Below are 20990 nucleotides of genomic sequence, written 5' to 3' on the forward strand. Positions count from 1 at the left end.
CAATAAATCATGCTGTACAAAACCCCAGCCACCTGTTATTTCCACAAAGCCAGCTATTCTTTAAATACCATTTATAGTGATTGATTTGCTGTATCTGTCAAGTATTTTAGCAACTTCTTGATATAATGGTAAGGCACTGTAATAGTATCTACCTTAGAAGGTCAGGTTATATGAAGAGAGGGCTCAGAATTTGTTCCAATGTTTTCTTTCTTGATGCTTAGTCAACTCTTAAGATGTGTACTGAAAACTTTTGTAATAAATGGGGTCATTTCAATACAAATCACTTCTTTTGTAGGCAGTCTGTAGTATATCTAGCAAATTATTGTCAAAATATATTCCCAGCAACTGCTTTTGCAATTCATAACAATCATGCTAAGAAAGAACTGAATCCCAGTTGTTCACAGCAAATATTTTTCAAAATAGTAAATACAAGATTAAGATCTTCAAAAGCATGTTAGATCTTCAAATTAAGGTTTAAACAGTTTTTAGAACATAGGCATTCCCCTTCAGGATCAAATGGAAATTTAACTCAGTATACTATCCACTGCTGCAATGTATTTATAAGGCTGAAATCCTTAGTAGAGGATTATATCTTTCTCCTAGTTAACTGACCACTTAAAGCCATAAATGACTGGAAGACTACTGGACCGTTGAAAAACAGTTAAAAATGCTTTGAAATTTATAAGTATTTTGATTTGAAAATAAAGCCTTAGCTTTATTAGGGCTTTATTAAATAAAGCCATAGATACATTTATGCTGAAAAGGTTGTTATTGATATATGTAATCTACAGTGATGGATAGTGGTTTCTATGTAATATTTTTACACTGAAATCCATCCCCACCTCCCTTGAGTGTTCAAAATATGTCAACTTTCAGTTTCATTGAATTAGCTCTCATTTTTGAATTTATAAAAGGAAAATGTCTGGTTTTCTTTTCCGGTATCAGTATCTTTGCACTTCTCCATTCCTCTCAGCATTGAATTGTGCTTTAGTGTTCTCCAACAGGTGTCAAGGATTTCTTTGTTCATCTGTAAACCATTTCTGCATCTGCTGTGTCTTTTTAAACTTGTTCCACGTGGGGTGATAAACTGATAACTGAGCTTTTTTTCAACACTATTTTGTGAACATGTGGGAAGTAGGGTAGAAATGGACAGAGAGCTACGTGTATTAAGAATTTTTTCAAATTCCGTTTTAAGTACCTCATACGTACATTACAAAGGGTGAACAAAGATGGCTAAATAACATTCAGAAAATAACAAGAGAATAGATAGGGATACACCAAAGAAATGAGTGGAAGATTTTTGCATTTTTCAGGCTGCATGTTCAAAACTCCATATGCCATGGATGTTGGTACTTATACTCTGAGGCTGATAATCTTCTGAAAGATCAATATAAATTAGATCCTTTATTATTGGTATAAAAAGTACTAAAGTGCTGGTGGATAGGTCATAGGCAAATAGGAAGAAAGTTTCTCCAAGTACTCTTTTGCTCTGTCTCTCTATTTATGTACAACACTTTTTTCTTTGTTTATATGAAATCACTGGCATGAGAAGAATCTGCACTATCAATTTAGGAAAAAAAAAATCACACTTTCATGTAAATCTCTTAAATAAAGAACACTAAGTCTAGCAGATGCAGAAAAGCTGTTTTACTTATTTAATGAACCATCAAAAGTTACTTAAATATAATCTGAAAAATTAATGCTACAAGACTGAATCTAGAAGTAGGTTAAACTTAGCTGTGAAGTGCTTCCATTCAACTCCTTTTTTTGTAATATATTTTTTACTTGTTTTCAGGGAGTTTTTCTTTAAATTTTCCACCATCTAATATTAGCTCATTTACCTAAATTAATTTTTAAATTTTCTTTATCTGGCTTTCTTTTTCCGAGTGTCTGCCTGCACTCATCTCTGCATGTCCCTGCCTGTTTTGCTTCTCTGATTTTTTCCCTTCCCTTTCTCTCCACCTCCCCTTCCTTATTTTACATTTAATTATGATTTTTATAAATTTTCTTGTCCACCTCTTGGGATTAGACACTGAAGTTAAAACGGAATCTTCTGATTTCTGAACTGACATAGAAAGAAGGGTGGTTTTATGGTTAAGGCAGATGTACAAGCCATTGTGGGTAATTTCTTGGCTAAGCACATCCTTCCTGTATAAATTGCAACAAAGTACTTAATCTGCTGTCTCACTGCCCTAGCTGCTAACTGGGATGATAACATTCCTTGCCTTTTCACTTCCCATCTGTCTGGTCTGTGTAAGGGCAGGATACGAGGGGAAGAAAATGAAATACTTCTTGTTCCAGCCAGTTTCATGCTTTCAGACTTCGCTGACAGAGCTCTTGCATTCAGGCATGTGAGCTTTTGGTGAAATTTTGGCTGTGCTTGCCTATTCTCACAATAGAGATGGCAATTAAAATAACAATGAGTTTTGGTGATATAGCTTGTTTCATTGGGTAGTGTAGGGCTGGAATAATACATCTCAGCTAAAGCAGTGCCTTCCCCTAAAGTGCTTCTTAATAACATCTCTGCTAGAAAAACACTTTTAGAGGAAAAGATGAATGTTTTTATTGTGTCCAAGATAATCACACTCCAAATACTTTTGAAACCTCTGGATTTCATGACAAAAAGTGTACTCGAGAAAATTTCCAGTGAAGAAACACTTAATGACACAAAACTGAGTCTTTTAACAGTCCTTACCTACTGTCCTGATACGTTTCAGTAATTTACGTCTTCATCTATCCTCCTCTACTTTAATTCCTACTTTTCTTTCCAGTGAGAAGTATGAAATCTGTCTGTGATTCCTCTGTTAGGAGTAGGAATATATTGCTGTGTCTTACAGAGAAATTCAAGAGGTAATGTGAAAACTGGGGACCTCTGCATAGCTTGGAGTATGTCAGGTTTCAAGAGGAGACTCCTCTTGTGAGCTCCTTTGTCTGTGTTACCTGTCTATTCTGGGTGCATCCCTTGAGACAGAGTTCATACCAACTCCTTTATCTGAGAACTCTGAGACCCTCAGTACAAAGGCCCTAAAAAGGCTCTTTCATGCAGAGGACTGGCAGGGCCTTTGCCTACAACCACCTTATAGACCAAACATACAGCTCCAGAGAAGAACTAGCTTACTGAACAATTACAAACCAAGTCAGAAAAAAAGCAAGACTGACTGAACAGTGTTGAGGAAGGGCAACATAATTCCTAATTAATTTCTTTAGAAAGATTACTAGTACTGTGTAGAACTAATACAAGATAGAAAACCAAGAGAGTACCTGACAGTGTACTTTTTAACGTTAGATGCTGCGTAAAAATAACACAGTGAGTGTCATAGAGATGAGTACCTTTACTGGCAATACATTTTGTCACTGTTTCTTGTCTACATTTGTCTTCTTTGCAGAAAAATGTTGATGACATATCTGTCTGTACATAGAAATGATGAGCTCCATAAATTATTCCTGTTCTTCTTTCTCTTGCTTTCTTTTTCTGCTCTCCTCCATCCCCCCATCCACCCCCAACTGACATTTCCATGTAAATCAATTTCACAAAACATTAATTTTTTTTTCATTTTCATTGCTGACAAGTTTCTTTCCTTTTTTTGAGGCATTTGTCTCTTAGCTCATTCTCCATATACCCTACTTCTCCCATCTCTAGGTACAATTTAATGAGTATTAATTTATCCTAATCTGTAATCTTTCATTTTGCCTCCCATCTTTTTAAATATTTCCCTTTTGTTTGGTGCCTTTTTTGTTTTTTTTGTTTTTTTTTTGATGTTAATTCTTCTAAGTTAAAGTTATCCATGACAACTTTACTTTCTCTTTTTAACTTTTACCTCATCTGCACCTGAATGCCAAAACTTAATGTTACTTCTGAGAACTGTGCTTGTGGTGGTTTGTTTCACTGATAAACCTCTCTTGGGCTTCTTTCACAAATGACTTGGCAGGTGTATTATACCACTGTGGTATATAATGACATGCCTATGAACCAGAACCATAAGGATGAGCTTCAGAATTATGGCTTCCTTTTCCTCTTCATTATCAATATAAGATAGCTGCCACAGGTATTACTAATATATTGTTCTTAAGCAGCTGCTACTGTGCATAATTGTTCTTCCTTCTCGAAAAAAAATACATTCCTCTTGTAGAGAAAGTAGTAGAGAGGAATACAACCTGCATAACAGCCTCCCCTCCTTTCTTGTCCCAATGGAAGATACAAAACATTTTAAGACTTCAAATGGCAAGAAGTCAAGTGGTCTGAAATTACTTACTTTCATTTGATACACTGCCTAGGCCTTATTTTAAAGAACTGAGTTCATTTCTAATAGTAAGTAAAACCTTTGATCTTGAAATGGTCTCCTGGCAACACAATTTTAAATGCTTAATCTATGTTGTCTTGACCAAATGGCTGTCATAAATCATGGTTTGCTTCCTGCTTGTATTTCAGTCACTATATAGGAAGAAGGAATGCCAACAAAATGGTAAAGACATATGTTAGAGGAATATGCCATCCTCATGCACACACAGTTAAACCCTTTCTACTGTAAGAATAAGTCTTACTACAATTTTAATTTAAAATTAAAAAAGAAATAAAAACCTGGGATTGTGCTAATTTATGGTAGAATAATTTAAAACAGGATTCTGTGTCAGTTACATGAATTCAGTACCAGAAAGAAAAACAGGGAAGGAAAGCAGAAAATTATTCTTTTTAGCCATTCCAAGCTAAACCAAACAGTTTAAATTCCACAGAGTGCTGATTTTAGCTGGGGTATTTCTTCACAGAGGCTAATACAGAGCTATATTTTGGATTTGTGCTGAACAAAGGGTTGATAACCTAGAAATGTTTTCATTGTTGCTGGGCAGGGCTTCCACAGAGCCAAGGCCTTTTGTGCTTTTGGTACTGCCACACTGGAGAGCAGACGGGGGGTGTGTGGGAGACTGGGAGGAGACACAGCCAGGACAGGTGACCCCAGCTGACCAAAGGGATGTTCCAGACCATATGGCATCATGCTCAGTACGTAAAGTGGGGGACATTTGGTGTGATGGCTTTGTCCTCCCAAATCACTGTTACGTGTGATGGGGCCCTGCTCTCCTGGAGATGGCTGAACACCTCCCTGCCCACGGGAAGCAGTGAGTTCATTCCTTGTTCCACTTTGTTTGTGTGTGTGGGTTTTGCTTTCCCTGTTAAATTGCCTTTACCTCAACCCACAAGTTCTCTGGGTTTTACTGTTCCAATTCTCCCTGATCCTGCTGGTGTGGGACTGAGCAAGCAGCTGTGGGGCTTGGCTGCTGCCCGGGGTTAAACCATGACACACAGAAAAGAGCAATTAATAAATAAAATAGCCAATAAATAAGTAATAAAAACAAGTACTCCCAAATCTACGGTCAGCTCGTCTACAGTAAATATTCTGTGGTTGCTGGATGGCAATACCTACAGGAATGTATTTACATTTCCTCATTCCTTAATGAGAATGCAGTAGGTCCCACTCATGCTTGTGGTCTTACCCTAAGCTTTCGTCCAAAGACATTGACTTTTCCTTGGGTTTGCTCTTTCCGGAATCGCCACTCCACCAGGTTCTGCCCATTCTCCCCCGGCAAGGTCATGTTTCTCTTTGCCATGGTTGGGTTGGCAGTGCCAGCCAAAACGTGTGGTTCTGTCTGGTAGTGTGAGTCCAGGCCGCTGGCGTACAGGATTCTCAGTGAGCCATCATAACCAATCTGGTAGCTATTTCTTAACTGATCTGAAAAGACCAAAAAGAGAAATACAGGTTACCTACATGGGTTAAGACTCTGCCTTTGTACTGGAGGCTTTGTGCAATATGTGCATCTTGACTTCACGTAACTGACCCAATGGTAATAAAGAGCCAGGGTAAGATTGTTAAGAATAAGTCTATCTCAGAGGAGCAAAAATGCCTTTAGGACCTATCATCAAAATTACTTAAACACATAAGAAAGACTTATTCTCATAGTATATTCTTTGGACTGGCACAAAACACATTTTCTGCTGTTTCATTACGTATTTTTGGCCTAATCCTAAGCATACTATGACTATTCACTTTTGCAAGTATGTGGTTGCTGGGATATTACATGCAATTTTTAAGCTAAAATATCACTTTGTACTATTCCTGTACCTACTTCCTTTTCAATCCATCTCTTCTTTCCAAGATTCCTTTTTAATATAAAGTAAGCATTCTACTTCCCATAGCTGCTTACAAAACCAATTTGGTTAGAAAACTTACTTAATGCTACTTCTGTTGCAACTACTGCTTTTCCTGAACAGTTGTTTCTGTATAGGTGTAAAACTGTGTATGTATCACCCCTTCCTCCAGATGCTATGCCCCTAAAGTTTCACTTCTATTTGGAACTGCTTGTACCACAAGAAAACAATTTTCAGGCCGGTATCTGCTGAGAAATCTTTTGTTCACAGTACCTTGAACCATGGTATAGAAAGAATCGATTGATGATAAGTTGGAAGTGATGCTGACATCTTCCTCTCTGCTGGATGACTCAATGTCCACTGTAATGGCCCTTTCCATTTCCCCATGAAGGTTAGTGACGACTCCAGTTGGGAATGTAACATTTGTTAGACGGCCCTCGCTATCATAGCTGGAAAAAAAAAAAGTGCAGAAGTGATATATAGCAGGAACAAATTGTTTTCACTCACAACTAAAATGAACAAAAACACCAGCTACTCATATTGTTAAGGCACTTTTGCTTTTTTTTTTGTGTGCATGGGATAGGTATTGCAAAGACTTCAAACATGCTTTGAAGTACTCAAAAGACTGCTTAAGATACAGCAGCCTCAATAGTGATAGCAAGAGCAAACAGATGGATCTTCAGCTCTGCATATTATTCTTTGAAGTGTGACCAGATCCTGATTCACATCTAATTCACCATTTCAAAGGAAGCATATTTATTGGTGCTAAATTCGGTAGCATTCTTATTCCCACTTACTGGACTGGATTTTGCTGTTACTGTAGGAATCCTCAAAATTTTTGAAAAAAAAAAAAAAAAAAAAAAAAAAAGATTATCATAATAAGAGCGTTTCTTGGGCCTTTCCTATTCAATGAGTATGCAGAACACTTACTCCTGAGTGCTTAATGTCCCTTGTATTACTACAAGCAGAGTATGGGGTAATATTTAATCTACTTAAGCTGCTTGTAGCTGGAAACCAGAACAGCTACCATCTCTAACTTGTTAACAGCCTGCAGATCATAGTTTGAGAACTGTGACACAAATCATGAGATGCTTTTTCTGTGTCTACTGACATTTATTTAAACCAACAGCTACATATCCATTTAATACTAATAGGTAGATAGAATTTTTGTAATAGAAGTAGATCTTGGTACATGACCAGAGATCATGATTACAAATTAAAATTCAGACATGCATTTTGGTCACAGTATAGACAAAGGTGTGAGCTCACTGTGTGAGCTTCTGGTCATAAAGCTTGTCTTTAAGATTAGCTCTTTCAGTATTAAAGTCTTGATTTGTCAGCCTAGGTGTTCAGCTGAAGCTCCTTGTTTTGAAGTATAGCCTGCCCATAGCTGCAACAGAGAGAAAAAAAGCATCTGAAGGATGATTTCATGCCCACTTATGACCTGTTTGCTCTCAGTTTTCCATCTCTCTCCTGTGACCATGTAGTGGGAAGCTGAACAACGCCTTAGTCTCTTAAAGTAACTGGAACATGACCCTGCAGGTCCTCACAGTGTGCTAGACATTTCATGCTGATATTTATCATCAAAATTGCTCCTACTGGAAAAGAAAAGCAAAACCAAAAAAAGCCCCCACAAAAGCCCCAAGCATATCACTGAGGCTACAGAAACTCCTTTTTCATAAAATGAGAGAATTAATCCTAACAGCTGTCGCCCACAACACTAACTTTCTCTGAACAGCATGAGTACTGCACAGCATTGCTGTAACTGAAAGGATTAAGTTAAGAAATGTCTTCTTCCAGTTTGCTTACTCTGTAGATTTGTCAGCTTTTTGCATACAGTCATTTCCATCCTTTTAGCACAGTTGATTTCCTTTGTTTATGCAAGACTTTCATTTAGCAACAGGCAAGAGAAAAGAATGTTTAAAAATCAGAAACCATACTGCAAGCCAGGGAAGTCAAGTGAGAAAACTTATTTTTTGAAGTTAAGTACATTTCAAGATAATGGGGTTTCTTCCAGTGTGTTTCTGTCCCTAATTGTGGTTCTTTTTCACATACTGGACTTGGCAAGCTGAGATATTCCATTTATGCAGGAGACCAAAACAAACATACTTAAGTTCCTTGTGCATGAATGTGACTGCTAGCCTATTCATGACTTTCAGTCTCATGCCTCAGTTCCAAGAACTTATTTTATTTTCATGTACAACTTCCCTTCCCAACTCCCTGGGGAGCATATATTGTCCAATTAGTATCCTTTTCTACTTTCTGCTTTATGTTTGAAAATGGTACCAAATTACTTTGTTAGGAATTACTTCTACCCTTTGATTGCAGTAGTTGAGTACTGGTCTTTATTTCAAACAATGCTTACTAAAGCAACAGATGGTAAGACTTCCCTGTAAGAACTTTTTGCCCTTTTACTAGCAGTATCTGTGAGAAACTAATTACCATATTTCTCAGTATACCACCTGAGCTGGAAAGTGCTACACATCAGTAGTATTCAGTGCAGTGTGTGGCTTCAGTCCAGTACACAGCACTGAACGGTGCTATCCTTCTTTTATGCATTCTTGCTTCCACATTATTATTTTTTGACTATGTCTGTAGTTCTTGAACTGGTCTCATCTTTCATATGGGAAGCCACATCATGAGCCTGAGATAAGCAGTTAATATTACAGTGGGGGAGAGTTCAAAGACCAGCAAGAAATCATGTTACACATAAATGTTCTTAAAAACATGACTTTAAAGCTGAAAGAATCTTAAAAGCCATGATTGCTTGGTTCAGGCATCCTAGTGCAAGAAGAAAATGAGACTGAGACGTGAAAGGTAAGAATAGGATTTCTCATACTTTTATAGCCAGGAACAAAAAGAAAAAGGGGAAATAGGCCTTTCTACAATTCACTACATATTCCATTTGATGGCAGATTGCTATGTGTGTCCTTCATTTTGTTCACTGTACATCGAATACTAAACTTACTTTATACTTGCTATCTTCTTGCCCACAATCAAAGCCTTATCAATGCACAGCATAGCAACATCACTCATACCTTTGGGCATTCTGCGGCCATTTTTCTTATTACATTCAAATATCCTTGCATTCTGCTGCCAAGGTGAATTTATCCATCCAAGATTGTCAGTTTTAGACTGAGAGATTTCTTTTATCTGCCTAGTGTTCTAATATTGAAATTGCCCTAGAAGGAATGAGATCTGAAGTCTAGAGGGTGAGTGACTATATTTGGCATTTCACAGCCTCTTTGATCTTTTCATCCAAACACAAGCTCAGACACACGTGTTACCATGGAGCCCTCTGATCTTTCTCCTTTGCCTCCTTTGGCTCCACAGCAAAGCCATTCCACCAACCTCCTCAATTCCTGAAGAGCGAGTCTCACATAAACTTTTCAAGACTCTAAACCAGAAACTTGCTCCCTGGACGTGACCTTGTGTGCCTTAATCCGCTCAGCTCATTTCTGTTGGCATTAACGCAACAATCTTCATATTTGGTCAATAAGTACGAAGGCAGCAGTAGGGGCAGCTGCCACCACCGCTAGCTGAAGCTACCCTTAGATCAAATCCCTTTTCTTCCTTAGGATGAGCTGCCACTGCAAGATAGTCTTCCACTTCAGCAGTGAGAATTTCTCAGAGATAATGATTATCAGCTTCCCAGATTCTCGACCTTTTGCTCTTCACCTGCTGGAAGTCTCTCTTCTATTGCTCATCTCTTTCAGTTTTAATTACATGCCTTCCCAGACCATTTTCTGTTCTAGGCTATGTAGACAATTCACTTTGCAGTAATAACTTCCTGGTAAGCCTTGCCACAGATGGAAATGTCCTACTTCTCAAGTGTATTTTATCTTAGTCTGTAGTACATTTAGCTCAACCCCAACTTGCAGAGCATTATTAATGTTTTATATCAGAAGTTATTTCAATATAGAATAGGGAGCTGTAGAAATAAAGTGTATAGTAAAGGCTGCACCTAAAGCCAATTGCTAAGTTATGACTGATACTGTTTTTCCCCAGACTTCTGCAGCACAATCCCTCACCAAAATAAATTCTGTGATTTTTTCTTTTTTCTGTTGTAAACATGTCAGGTTGAAGAGCAAGGCACACCAGTTCCAGCACATTTCAGATAAAAAGACATACAGTCCAAATGCATATTAAGTATTTAAGACTGGTTACAGATTATACTATTAGTTGGAATACTGTAATAGAGAAATGAAGCATGAATACATTTCATAATATAGACATGTATAATTTTGACAGTAGAAAAGTACTGTTATACTTTCACTCAACTCACATTAGGCATTTTCTCTGCATCTCGGATTACTAAGAGTGGCTAAAAAATTTATGGAACATTACTCTACTTATTTCAAACTATTAATGGGAAGCCTTTTATACCAGAGTGCTGCTTCTTGGCAGGTGAGAACAGAAGGTTCAAGGTTGACATTCAGGAGTGCAATGTGTTGGTTTTTTTAGGTGCATACCATGTTGACAACATGCTGAAAAATCTGTCCTAACCTGGCAATGAAATGTCTCCCTTGGCTTGTCGAGGCCATTTAAGCTACATTTACATAGAAGAGCGTTGTCTTTAACATGACAGAATTTTGGTTTCCAAATACATTCTTTCACTAATTTTCAGCCTCCACAGCACACTGCAGGTTTAGTCCCTCACAAATGAAAGCGAATTCAAAGTTGGAAAACGATGGTAAAGAAAAGCCACTCTAGTAGCACTTTCACTGCATGCTCTATCAGTATCAAAATTGTTATTTTGCCCATCATAAGGAAAGAAGCCCACAGTTCAAATACCATCACTTTTATTAGCATTATTAGCATTTCTTCACCTGTAGGGAGCTCTCCTGTTCCCCACTGGTTTAGAACTGGACATGGCAAGTTACTGGAAGCTCTAGTTTTGGCCAGCTTTAATCATTATGTGGGTTGTAGAAAAAAAGAAAAAAACTTTCGACTTGAATGTAATGAATTTTGCATTTTCCTCCTTTACCCAATTTTTACATTGCTTTCCTCATTTTGATATGCATTTTTTGTTTTGATATGTCTGAAGAGAGACTGAATGAACCTGCTAAGAATGAAAAAGGTGAAAATCTGAAGATTCATGGACAGAAATGATTTTTCCCTTTTTTTTTTTTTTAATTTTTTATTTAGTCTGATTGAAATAGACACTTCAGTGGATCCGTAACTACTAATTTATAACCTGCACATATTCCTTTATTTCCACACAGTACATTTGTACTTTTATCTTAAAAGGTTTAGTATCTTGCTTGTGAATTCACACTACAATTATACAGGGAAACCTGAAATATTAAACTATGATTTCCTTTGGAGATACAACAATTTTTTTTAATCCCAAACAATAAAGAATATTATTTTAAGGTAAAGAAGATATGTCTTCGTAATATTTTGTTTTGCTTAACAAGAAGAAAGCAAGTGACAATTTGATATATATTAGTAGCCTATAAATTATGAAAAGTGGATTTTTAAAATTTTATTTTATTGTTATCTAAGAAGTGATAGCATTTTTCTTTTTTTGTTATCTGGAATATTGTTAAGCATGTGAAAAAATGCAGCCAGGACGGACAACCTTGTCCTGGGGTGCATCAGACACAGCATCACCAGCTGGGCAAGGGAGGGGATTGTAATTGTCCTGTTCTGCTCTGCACTGGGGCGGCCTCACCTCCAGTGCTGGGGGCAGTTCTGGGCACCACAATATAAGAATGATAGTATAAATTTAAATATAAATATAAATATAAGAATGATATAAAGCTGTTCCAGAGCATCCAAGGGAGGGCAAGGAAGATGGTGGAAGACCTTTAGGGAAGCCATATGAGAAGCAGCTGAGATCTCTTGGACTGTTCAGCCTGGAGAAGAGGAGACTGAGGGGAGACCACATTGTGGTCATCAACATCCTCACGAGAGAAAGTGCAGGGTCAGGGACCGATCTCTTCTCTGTAGTAACCAGTAACAGGACACGAGGGAATGGCATGAAACTTTGTCAGGGGAGGTCTATGATGGATATGGTTTATACTGGAAAAGGTTCTTCATCTAGACGATGGTCAGGCACTGGAACAGGCTCCCCAGGGAAGTGGTCACAACACCAAGACTGACAGAATTAAAGAATTGTTTGCACAACACTTTCAGACACATGGTGTGACCCTTGGAGATGTTCTGTGATGGGCCAGGGCTGGGACCTGGACATGGATGATCCTTGTGAGTCCCTTCCAACTCAGAATATTCTATGATTTTATGAAAAAATCAATATTCTTTCCAATCTTACAGAATTCTAAATATATGCTTTTTTTTTTAAATTTTCCCTTTCTTTCCTCCTTTATTCCTTTCCCCTCTCCCTCTCCTTTTTCCTTTCACCTGTCCCTTACTGTTTTCCTTTTCCCTTCTATTGTGCCTAGCTCTGAGAAAAAAGTGGATAAACAGAAATGACAGAAAATAGGTCCAGGAGTGATTCTAGGAAAGAGCTAAATTAAACTACAGCCAGAATCCCAATTCTGGACAGAAATTTATATGCCTGCTTGTTTTTTAATGGAATTTGGGCAGAAATTGCAACCTCACAAAACCACAGAAGTTAGAAGGTCATTAAAAGTATTAGTATCAGCTACATTTCTCTGTCCTGTCCAACCATCGGACGACTCAAGCTTTTCCCGTTCCTTTATCTGATGGCTTTTCCATGGGGAAAGGGTCTTTACTCTGTTTTCATCTGGGGAAGTCTTATAAAACTCTTTGAACAGCTGGTTAAATAATTCAGGTAATGGTCTTTTATCTTAGCAATGTGGTCAGGACAAATTTTTTAGTCCAGGTTTAATGAAGAGATTTCCTCAGCTGGAAAGTGATTGGCAATTTCTCTTTTCACCTTCTCCTGTTATAACTGCAGCTCTTGAGGCGTTTTATTTGGTGTGTCTATTTTGTCATAATGTTAAAAGGACAGTTTTCAGTCTTTTTTTGTAAACTGCCATTCAGCACACCAGATGTGAACAATTCACTTAAACAGGCCTTTCTTGACAGCCATAACTCATCTGCAAAACAACAGGCACACACTAAACGAGAATCACTGCAGGAAATGTGTCTGCTGGAAAGGGAGCTCAAAGGAATGAATCAACACCTTTTCCCATGATAGCTCATTCACTTCCATACGGAGAAGGTTTTGATGCTCATTTTCCACTTCACTGCACAACCAGACAAACAAGCTTGAGTTCAGTGCTTGTGCTGCATAACATTGACCATTTTCACAGTCCAAGCCAAAATGACTTCCAGGTATTTGGAGCAAGGTCTCTTGAGGGAGTGGTGCTTTGTGAAGAAAGAAGCAATACATGAATTTACCATGCTGGGGATGCTTTACTTTTTGCCAGAGTACTGCCAAACTTCTCACTCGCTGCTGTATGGTACTGCAGTCCTCCGTGCTGTGCTGACTGCTGCAGCAAACACCTGCCATGTACAGGAGCCACACAACCAAGGAGTCTCTCAGTTGTACTCATATCTGACATGCACCCGATGTGCACATGAACTTGCACAAATGAGCAGTGTTAATGAAGCCACTGCTTTCTGAAGAGCAGGAAGAACAACCTCAGGGAAGGGGTGCACTGGGAGCAGCGGGGTGTAGGCAGCGTGGCTTACATGAGAGGAATTTTTAGGGATGTAGGCAGCGTGCCTTACATGAGAAGCATTGTTAGGGATGAAGCAGCTTCCCAGGGCTGAGGGTGTGCCTAAGCAGCTCACTCTTTCAAACGGAGTGCAGCCAATTCAGGAGCAATTCAAGGGGGCTTCTTATGAAGATGGGCTGGGCTGTTATCTACAAGACCTCAACACTCATCCCTCACTCTTCAACCTCTCTGTAATGGGAATTCACTGCTCCTGAGCTCTGTGGGATGCACAGAGGATGGCTTCTGGATTTGCTGGGGTGTGCCAGCGGGCAGCTTCCCTAACCTCAGGGCTCCTCGGGGCTGCTGCCTTGTCTGTGTATCACCTCCCCCACCTTTTTAGCTCATCTATTACTGCACAAATAAACTGTGTGCCTCATGGATATACGTACCAGAGTATGGCCTTTCAAGTAAGAGAAATGTTGGTGTAGATGTACTTTGTGTGACATATTGTTCCTTGCCGTAAGGTCTGCTTACATTGCCAGAGCTGAGTGTACAGGCCTTTAGTGAAAAAAGGACGTAAGGCTGGTCTGCTTGGCCAGACATTTTGTTCACAGAATAAGCTGTAATGATGCTTTTTTCCCCCTTAACTCTTATTTGGTGGTAGGCTGGGGATTTAATTTAATTTAATTTTTATTTTGAAATGTAAAAACTCTACAAAGCTGTTTTTAGAGGCTCACAAAAAGTGGACAAATCAACTTATTAAATTATATTATGTTCGAAAAGAAAATTTAGTAACAGGAAAACAAAATTATATGGATGTATTTTCTTTTCATTTAGGGCAGTGGAATACCAAGATAAACAATAATTGTTTATCTTCAATTCTATAATCTATCAATTGTAGTTAAACAATATTTGTTAGATTCAGGTTCTGTGGTTAATTTAGAATAACAACCTTATTCCTTCAGAGTGCAAGTCACACCCTATTAATGCAGCCTTCAGAAGTGAGAGACTTTCCCTTCTTGGGAGGGGCCTCCAAAGGTAAGGCTTTAAAATGCATGTGCCTTGTAGGCTTCCTAGAGAGATGATCAGTCTGGCCTCACTGGGACATCAAGGAAGACCAAATCCCTTGATGGGGCTTGAAAACACGTTTGAATGCAGCATGACTGAAAACATAGATTAGCCTTCTCACATGTGGTCCCGAGCTGTCCTTCCACCCTCACCCCACCAGGTTCCCTGCCAAGCGAGTGTGAAGGAGGGTGAGCTGGCTTGACTCCAGCGTCCATCACTTCTGTTTGACAAAGAAAACTAACATGGAGCAAGATTATTAACATGTCAATAACGAAACAAATGGTATTGTGAAGTACTTCATAAACCAGAAGTTTCAGATATTTTCAGGAGCCGGGGCAGAGCTGACTGGATTGACAATACAGGACATTTATTTAATTAATAGAAACAAAACTGTTTGTTTTGTGGAACTATCCTTATTTCTAACTGCTTTCTGAAACCAGAGACATCATATGCTGACTTTCTTGACAGAAATCAAACCAATTCTTCCTTTTTCATACATGCAACATGTAATACTATTGCGATGTGTCTTCAGCATTCTGATATTGATATTATTATCTATTCAATGGCTTCTCAGGTCTGCTTTTATTACATAGTCTAGTTCTAAGGAGAGGAGACAGTAACATTCAAGAATGAAGAAATGGGTAAATGTCTATTAGATGAGACATACTACTGCTATCAGGGCAATTTGGGGACACACTGCAGGTCTCTAAAAAAATTTCACATTCGTATCTAATGTATATATATTATAATCTATATATTATAATCTATATATTATAATCTATATATTAATCGATTATTTTAACATGGCTGTTTTTTATTAAGCAGGATGAGTTTGAAACAGCAAGTGTGTACTCCAATGTTAGCACAAGTCTTATAAGACTAAATAAGAGAATGTTGTATTATGACAGCTACTGTAACGCTGAGTTACAGTTCTGATTTAGAAAACTGTGAGACATAACCTCTATTCTTTAAAGTTGAAGATAGAAATTTAAAAAATGTATTGGATGATTTATCTTAAGAAGAAACATGGTAAGTCATGGCAGCAAGCACAGCCACCCTAAGTTCCTCTCAGAAATTGCATGTTGCATGAAACAGTTACATACTTGTGTAATGTTGATGTATTCAGTGTAAAGTTAAAAAAAAACCAAATTAAATATGTCAGCTTGATATTTTCCCCTACAAGTTCTCTTTGGGTAGGGAGAGTACTTAACTTGTTTGAATAGAGAGTAAGAGTTTTAATTGCCTTCTGGCCAGCCTTGCTCCCATGGGTCTACGTGAAGATGTGAGACAGGGTTATGGCTACAAGATCTTGAATTTGTGTCATACTGACAGAAGGAGAAGCAAATATGCTGTAAGAGAGAAATATCTGTATTGCATGCTGCATTGTGCCAGGCAATGTGAATACAGAGGCACTTATGGACTGGCTATCTCAAAAATACTCCCCAAAAGACAGTTTGGAAACAATTAAGAATGAAGAGAATATGTTTTTTGTTGCTTGAGTATATATAGTATGGAAAGAGTAAAGACATTGCACTTCTATGTCACAGTTTGCAATCAAAGGCTTATGTGATTCCACAAAAGTTAATGCAAGAACATGGTAATTGGCTAAACAAAAGTGTTTGAATGAATATGGTTAATTATTTTATAGCCACTACATTTTACACTGATGAACCAGCAGCAGTAAAAGCAGAAGGTACCAAAGGTTGTTGATAGTAGAAGTATGATAAAAATACCTAAAAAGCACTATGATATCAAGGACATTCAGATAGTGTTGTTTAGTAGTGATAAAAAAATCCAGATTGCAATTTTGTACAAAGTTCTGGTATTTCTAAGAAAGCAGAATCAAATTAGAATGAAAGCCCCAAAACTGAAAGTAATAGAGCCCTAGGCATTTTTAGATACTCCTAGTACTGAAGTATAAATGGGATAGAAAAATGAACACAAATAGAAACACACATATTACAGGTAAATAACCCCCCACAAATGTTACCTGAAATGGTACAGAAATAGTAATTATGAAAACTTTATTTTGAACTGCTTAATATACAGTAGAAGTCCAAGTGAACTGACACTAGTAGTAGGGCATAATTTTAATCTGATCAAATTGAATACTTGCATTTCAGCATAAGTTCCATAGACCTTTCCATAGCCAAATTTCAGTATTTCCAAGTGAGACTCCACAAGCAATGTATTAAGATGAAGCAAAAGAAAAACTGCAGAACACACTTTGTTCTCTCTTGCCAACTGTTGACAGTTACAGATGATGTGCCTGGTACTTGGGGAAACTAAACAAGTCCAAGCCAGAGGCAATATCTGACTCTGTATCACAGAGTTTTAGGGAAACCACAGCACTGAATGCATTGCTAATAAAAGCATACTATGCAAACTCTGCAGCACACAGTGAAAATAGATTTTTGCTTGTGATTCTCTAGAGTTCATAAATTACTGTAAGGATTTCACATTCTGCATGATTTCACCACCTTTCCAGAATAGCTGGAAAGCTCATTAAGTTAACTGTGGGAGCAAAGTAAACTTATAAGAACTTTGCTTGCTAATGTCATTCTCTTTGCTTCCTATTGCACTGCCTTGAAGACATGGATTGAGTGGGAGGGAGAGGAGGGGAAGGAGAAGACAAATGAGCTCAGGGCATGAAGTGTCAGGGGAAACATTGGATGGACTGTCAAGAGATACAAGAGAAGACCACAAAGAAATTCACTGCTGGGAAAGGAAAAAGCAGGAAAGTCAAACACACCTTAGGGAAATAATGGGAGATGTGGAAAGGAGCAAGACACCATGTAAGGACGTAAGGAAACGTAGTAGGAGGTCTGGAGAGCAAAATGGAGTAATGGAAAAAAGGCAGTGGATTTCCAGAGAGGAGCCATCTTAGTCTGGAACAGATCTCTGCCTGCTGATACTGCTTCTAAAAGAGGATGAAAAATAATAAGAGAAAGCTGAGAAGAGATAAGGAACAGTGGCTGCTGGGCTTACTGCACGTCTAAGGAGAGCAAAAGCGGCCCGAACCTTCCAGAAGAGCTTGGGGGGGAAGGAACACGTGTGATTTTACAGGGGAGCCTGCAGAAGCCCCCGGGCTGTGACTGCAGAGGGACAGACGCCAGACGCCCAAGACTGGGCTGAGCAGGATTTGTTCCAGAGCAGCTGAAGGGAAGGGCTCGGTGTCTGTGGGAGATGGGCACGGTGCCGAGCACTCCCATGCTGCTGGCTGCTTGTCCTGGAGGGATTCTCCCCGGCCGAGCAGCCTCTGCCAGTTCCTCAAGAACCCAAGGAGCACAGAGCAGCCACAGGCTGGCACGGCCGCCTGCCTGGCAACTGCTGGAATGCCAGGGCTTTGATGGAGACCTTGCAGGCTGGGGGCTGGGCTTGCAGGGGCACCTGCAAGGCTTTTTAGGCATTTGCTTCTGGTATTTCAAAAACCTAGGTCAAGAGAAAATGCTCTTTTTGTGCACCTGGCTTAGCTATCTATTTGTTAAGTCATAATGGAATCTGCTGCATAGAAATAATGCCATATAGGCTAGCTAGGAAGTGTCACTTCCAAAATGATATTATGCAGATAATTAGTTTAACTTTAAAATTTATCTGTTTAAATGGTCATATTATGCACACAAAATATGCAGTTATAGTCAATAGTTTCCAGCTCAGATATCTCAGAATTTTGTAAGAGAATTTGATAAGGCTGATCACTTTTATACCTTGTTTAATACTATAATTTCATTATAAAACCTAATCTGAGCAACTTTTAGCTTCATATGGCTCCATTGGTTTTTAGTATTCATGCATTTTCAATCATTTCTGTAAATGCTCTGTTAACATAATTTTTATTCAGCAAATTTTTGGACCTCTGAAAACAGGTAACAGTTACTATGAATTTGAGCGACAGTTCTTTAAAAAAAGTACTCATTCCTGAAATATAAGGTGTCAGTTTTGATCAGTACACTATAACCCCTAGCAAAATAGAAATTTACAAATCCATTTTGCCATAAAGATATTAAAAATCCCTCAAGTCTGTAAACAAAGAAAACATATTATATTACATCCTAAGTAATTCAAGCTAGTACTTAAAATTTCACTGTAAAAACAAAAAAGAATGTAAAAAATATTTCTTGTGTGTCAGTCCTTCCCTTCTTCAGGGAAAGAAGAGACTAAATAAAATAAACTATAGATTAATTAGTGTCCAGGCTAAAATAAATAAAAAAGTAAATTTCTTCTGGATCTGATATTAGTGTGATTTAAACTGTGGAAGAAAGCCATGAAAAGAAACAAGACCAAATGCTTTAGTATGTGCCAGAGCAATGATTGCCAATTTTTGGGATGCAATGTTTTTGCAAATATTTCCCCTTTGTACTGAAAAGTTCTGAAAAGGAAAAAAGAAAGATTTAATCATTTTCATAAACCTGCTTTCAAACCACTGAGAACTAAGCTGAAATAAGTTATTTGGATCCATGCTCCACTTATACAACCAGACTTGCACAGGAGAATAGTTAACAAAGCTATTCCTGAGTTGCTCCTAAGGTTGAACTTTTTATTACTAAAGGCACAGTATTTTTCCTTCAGCCACTTAAACAGATGTGTAACAATCAAAAGGTGAAAAATCCCAGCTATACTCAAAACTAGTTGGCAGAAGGCATTTCTGGTCCACTGGACATTCAAACAAGTTGAACATTTTTAACTGTGAGTGGGAAGAAAGTCTGGATTCACCACAGAATATAAATTCTATCCTTTTCTCAAAATATTTTGAGATTTTGAGTAATACAGTAAATGAAAAACATAAATAATCTGTGATATTAAAAGAAAATGCATTCAGCAATGAGGTTGAAATATTATGCTATGAAGCCAGAGTGACTTCTTTTCAGAATTTCTTATTCCCCAATTGCTATTTGAGGGATACCTTTCTATTTTAGCATGGTTTCATTTTTTTTCAACAGAAAACATTTCACCTGGTAATGTTTTAGCCCATACTACCCAAAAACACGAATATGCAGAAGCTGAGAGAGATACACCCTTGTACATCATGTAACCCCCACACAAACTCTTCTGTGATAATTCACAGTCTCCACCTCTTTTGGCAATAGTAGCAAAAACCTCTCGAAGTCCAGCGTTGTCAGATTTAATGTTACAAATCACGAGCACCAAAAAGTCACAATAATACTTGATCTTATAATAAAACAATGGCAAATGAGTTGTGTTCACAATTATTTTTTCCTTCAAAAGGGAAATATACACAGATTTGGTGCATGGGGATTTTATGTTCAAAAGAAGCAAGCAGCTATGATGACTGATGGATGTTTTTAAGAATGCTGTTTTGGCAAGAAAAATACCACAGTGCCTTCCTCCTGCCCCTTATTCCCTGTGGCTTTACATAATCAGTAGAATTTTTTATTTTTGGTTTTAACTTTTACAGAGCATCACAGAAAACATTACTGGAAGGGACCTTGAGAGGTCATGCAGTCCAACCTCTACCCCAGGGCAGGATCTGTTCTTCCTGCATTGGTCCTGAAAGATGTCTGATTTGTTTTTAAAGACAGTCTATGAAGGGCAAGGGGTCACTATCATTGTTGTCTGCTCCAGGGCTCCAAAATCTTCACCGTGAAGTTCCTCCAAATGTCTGATCTGAATCTTCCTTGTTGCAATTAAACAGATTACTGCTTCACCATGGCTACAGGGAGGAGATAAATATCTTTGCTTCCGCAAAAGCCTCATACACTTGCAAATTTGGGAAGAGTGAAATTGCCTAGCTTTTTCTATAATTACTTCAGCTTGGGAATTCTAACGAGACATTGGTTGGAGGTAATTGTTTAGCAAGTGCATAAGCAGCAGCTTGGAAATAATACTAATAGTTACTGAGGGGAATAGCCTGCCCTTTGGGCTCTCTGTAAGTCAGCTGGACATAACCTAACTCAGACCAGAAAGTCTGCATGAAAGCAGATCAGGTGTGAAAGACAGCTATTTGCAGACCCAGGAAATAGCCATGTACTTCATGACACACAGTACACCAGATTCTCCCTGTGATGAAAACTACAGGCCTATCACCCACTGAATAGTGAATATAATAACCAATTTTTTTGCCATCATGCAGAATGCCATTAAGATACATTCAGGAGCCGCCAGCTACTGCAGAACACCACAGTACGCTACAGAGAAACTAGAGCCAACATGGTGAGAAATTACTGCCCTGA

At 38.2% G+C, this 20990-nt stretch overlaps 1 protein-coding gene across 14 annotated transcripts in view; it reads right to left on the reverse strand.

The window, feature by feature from the left end:
• The window catches only part of TENM3 (teneurin transmembrane protein 3), a 469046-nt gene that overhangs the window by 12603 nt on the left and 435453 nt on the right, over positions 1-20990 (reverse strand). For all 14 annotated transcript variants that reach the window (XM_068187008.1, XM_068187012.1, XM_068187010.1 and 11 more), the window contains 2 exons: positions 6413-6588; positions 5488-5723 (listed from right to left, as the gene is read on the reverse strand). In XM_068187008.1, the coding sequence (XP_068043109.1) occupies positions 5488-5723; positions 6413-6588 (412 nt within the window). The remainder of the gene's footprint in view (positions 1-5487; positions 5724-6412; positions 6589-20990) is intronic.

Source organism: Anomalospiza imberbis, chromosome 4, assembly GCF_031753505.1.
Source record: "Anomalospiza imberbis isolate Cuckoo-Finch-1a 21T00152 chromosome 4, ASM3175350v1, whole genome shotgun sequence".
Classification (NCBI taxonomy): Eukaryota; Metazoa; Chordata; class Aves; order Passeriformes; family Viduidae; genus Anomalospiza; species Anomalospiza imberbis.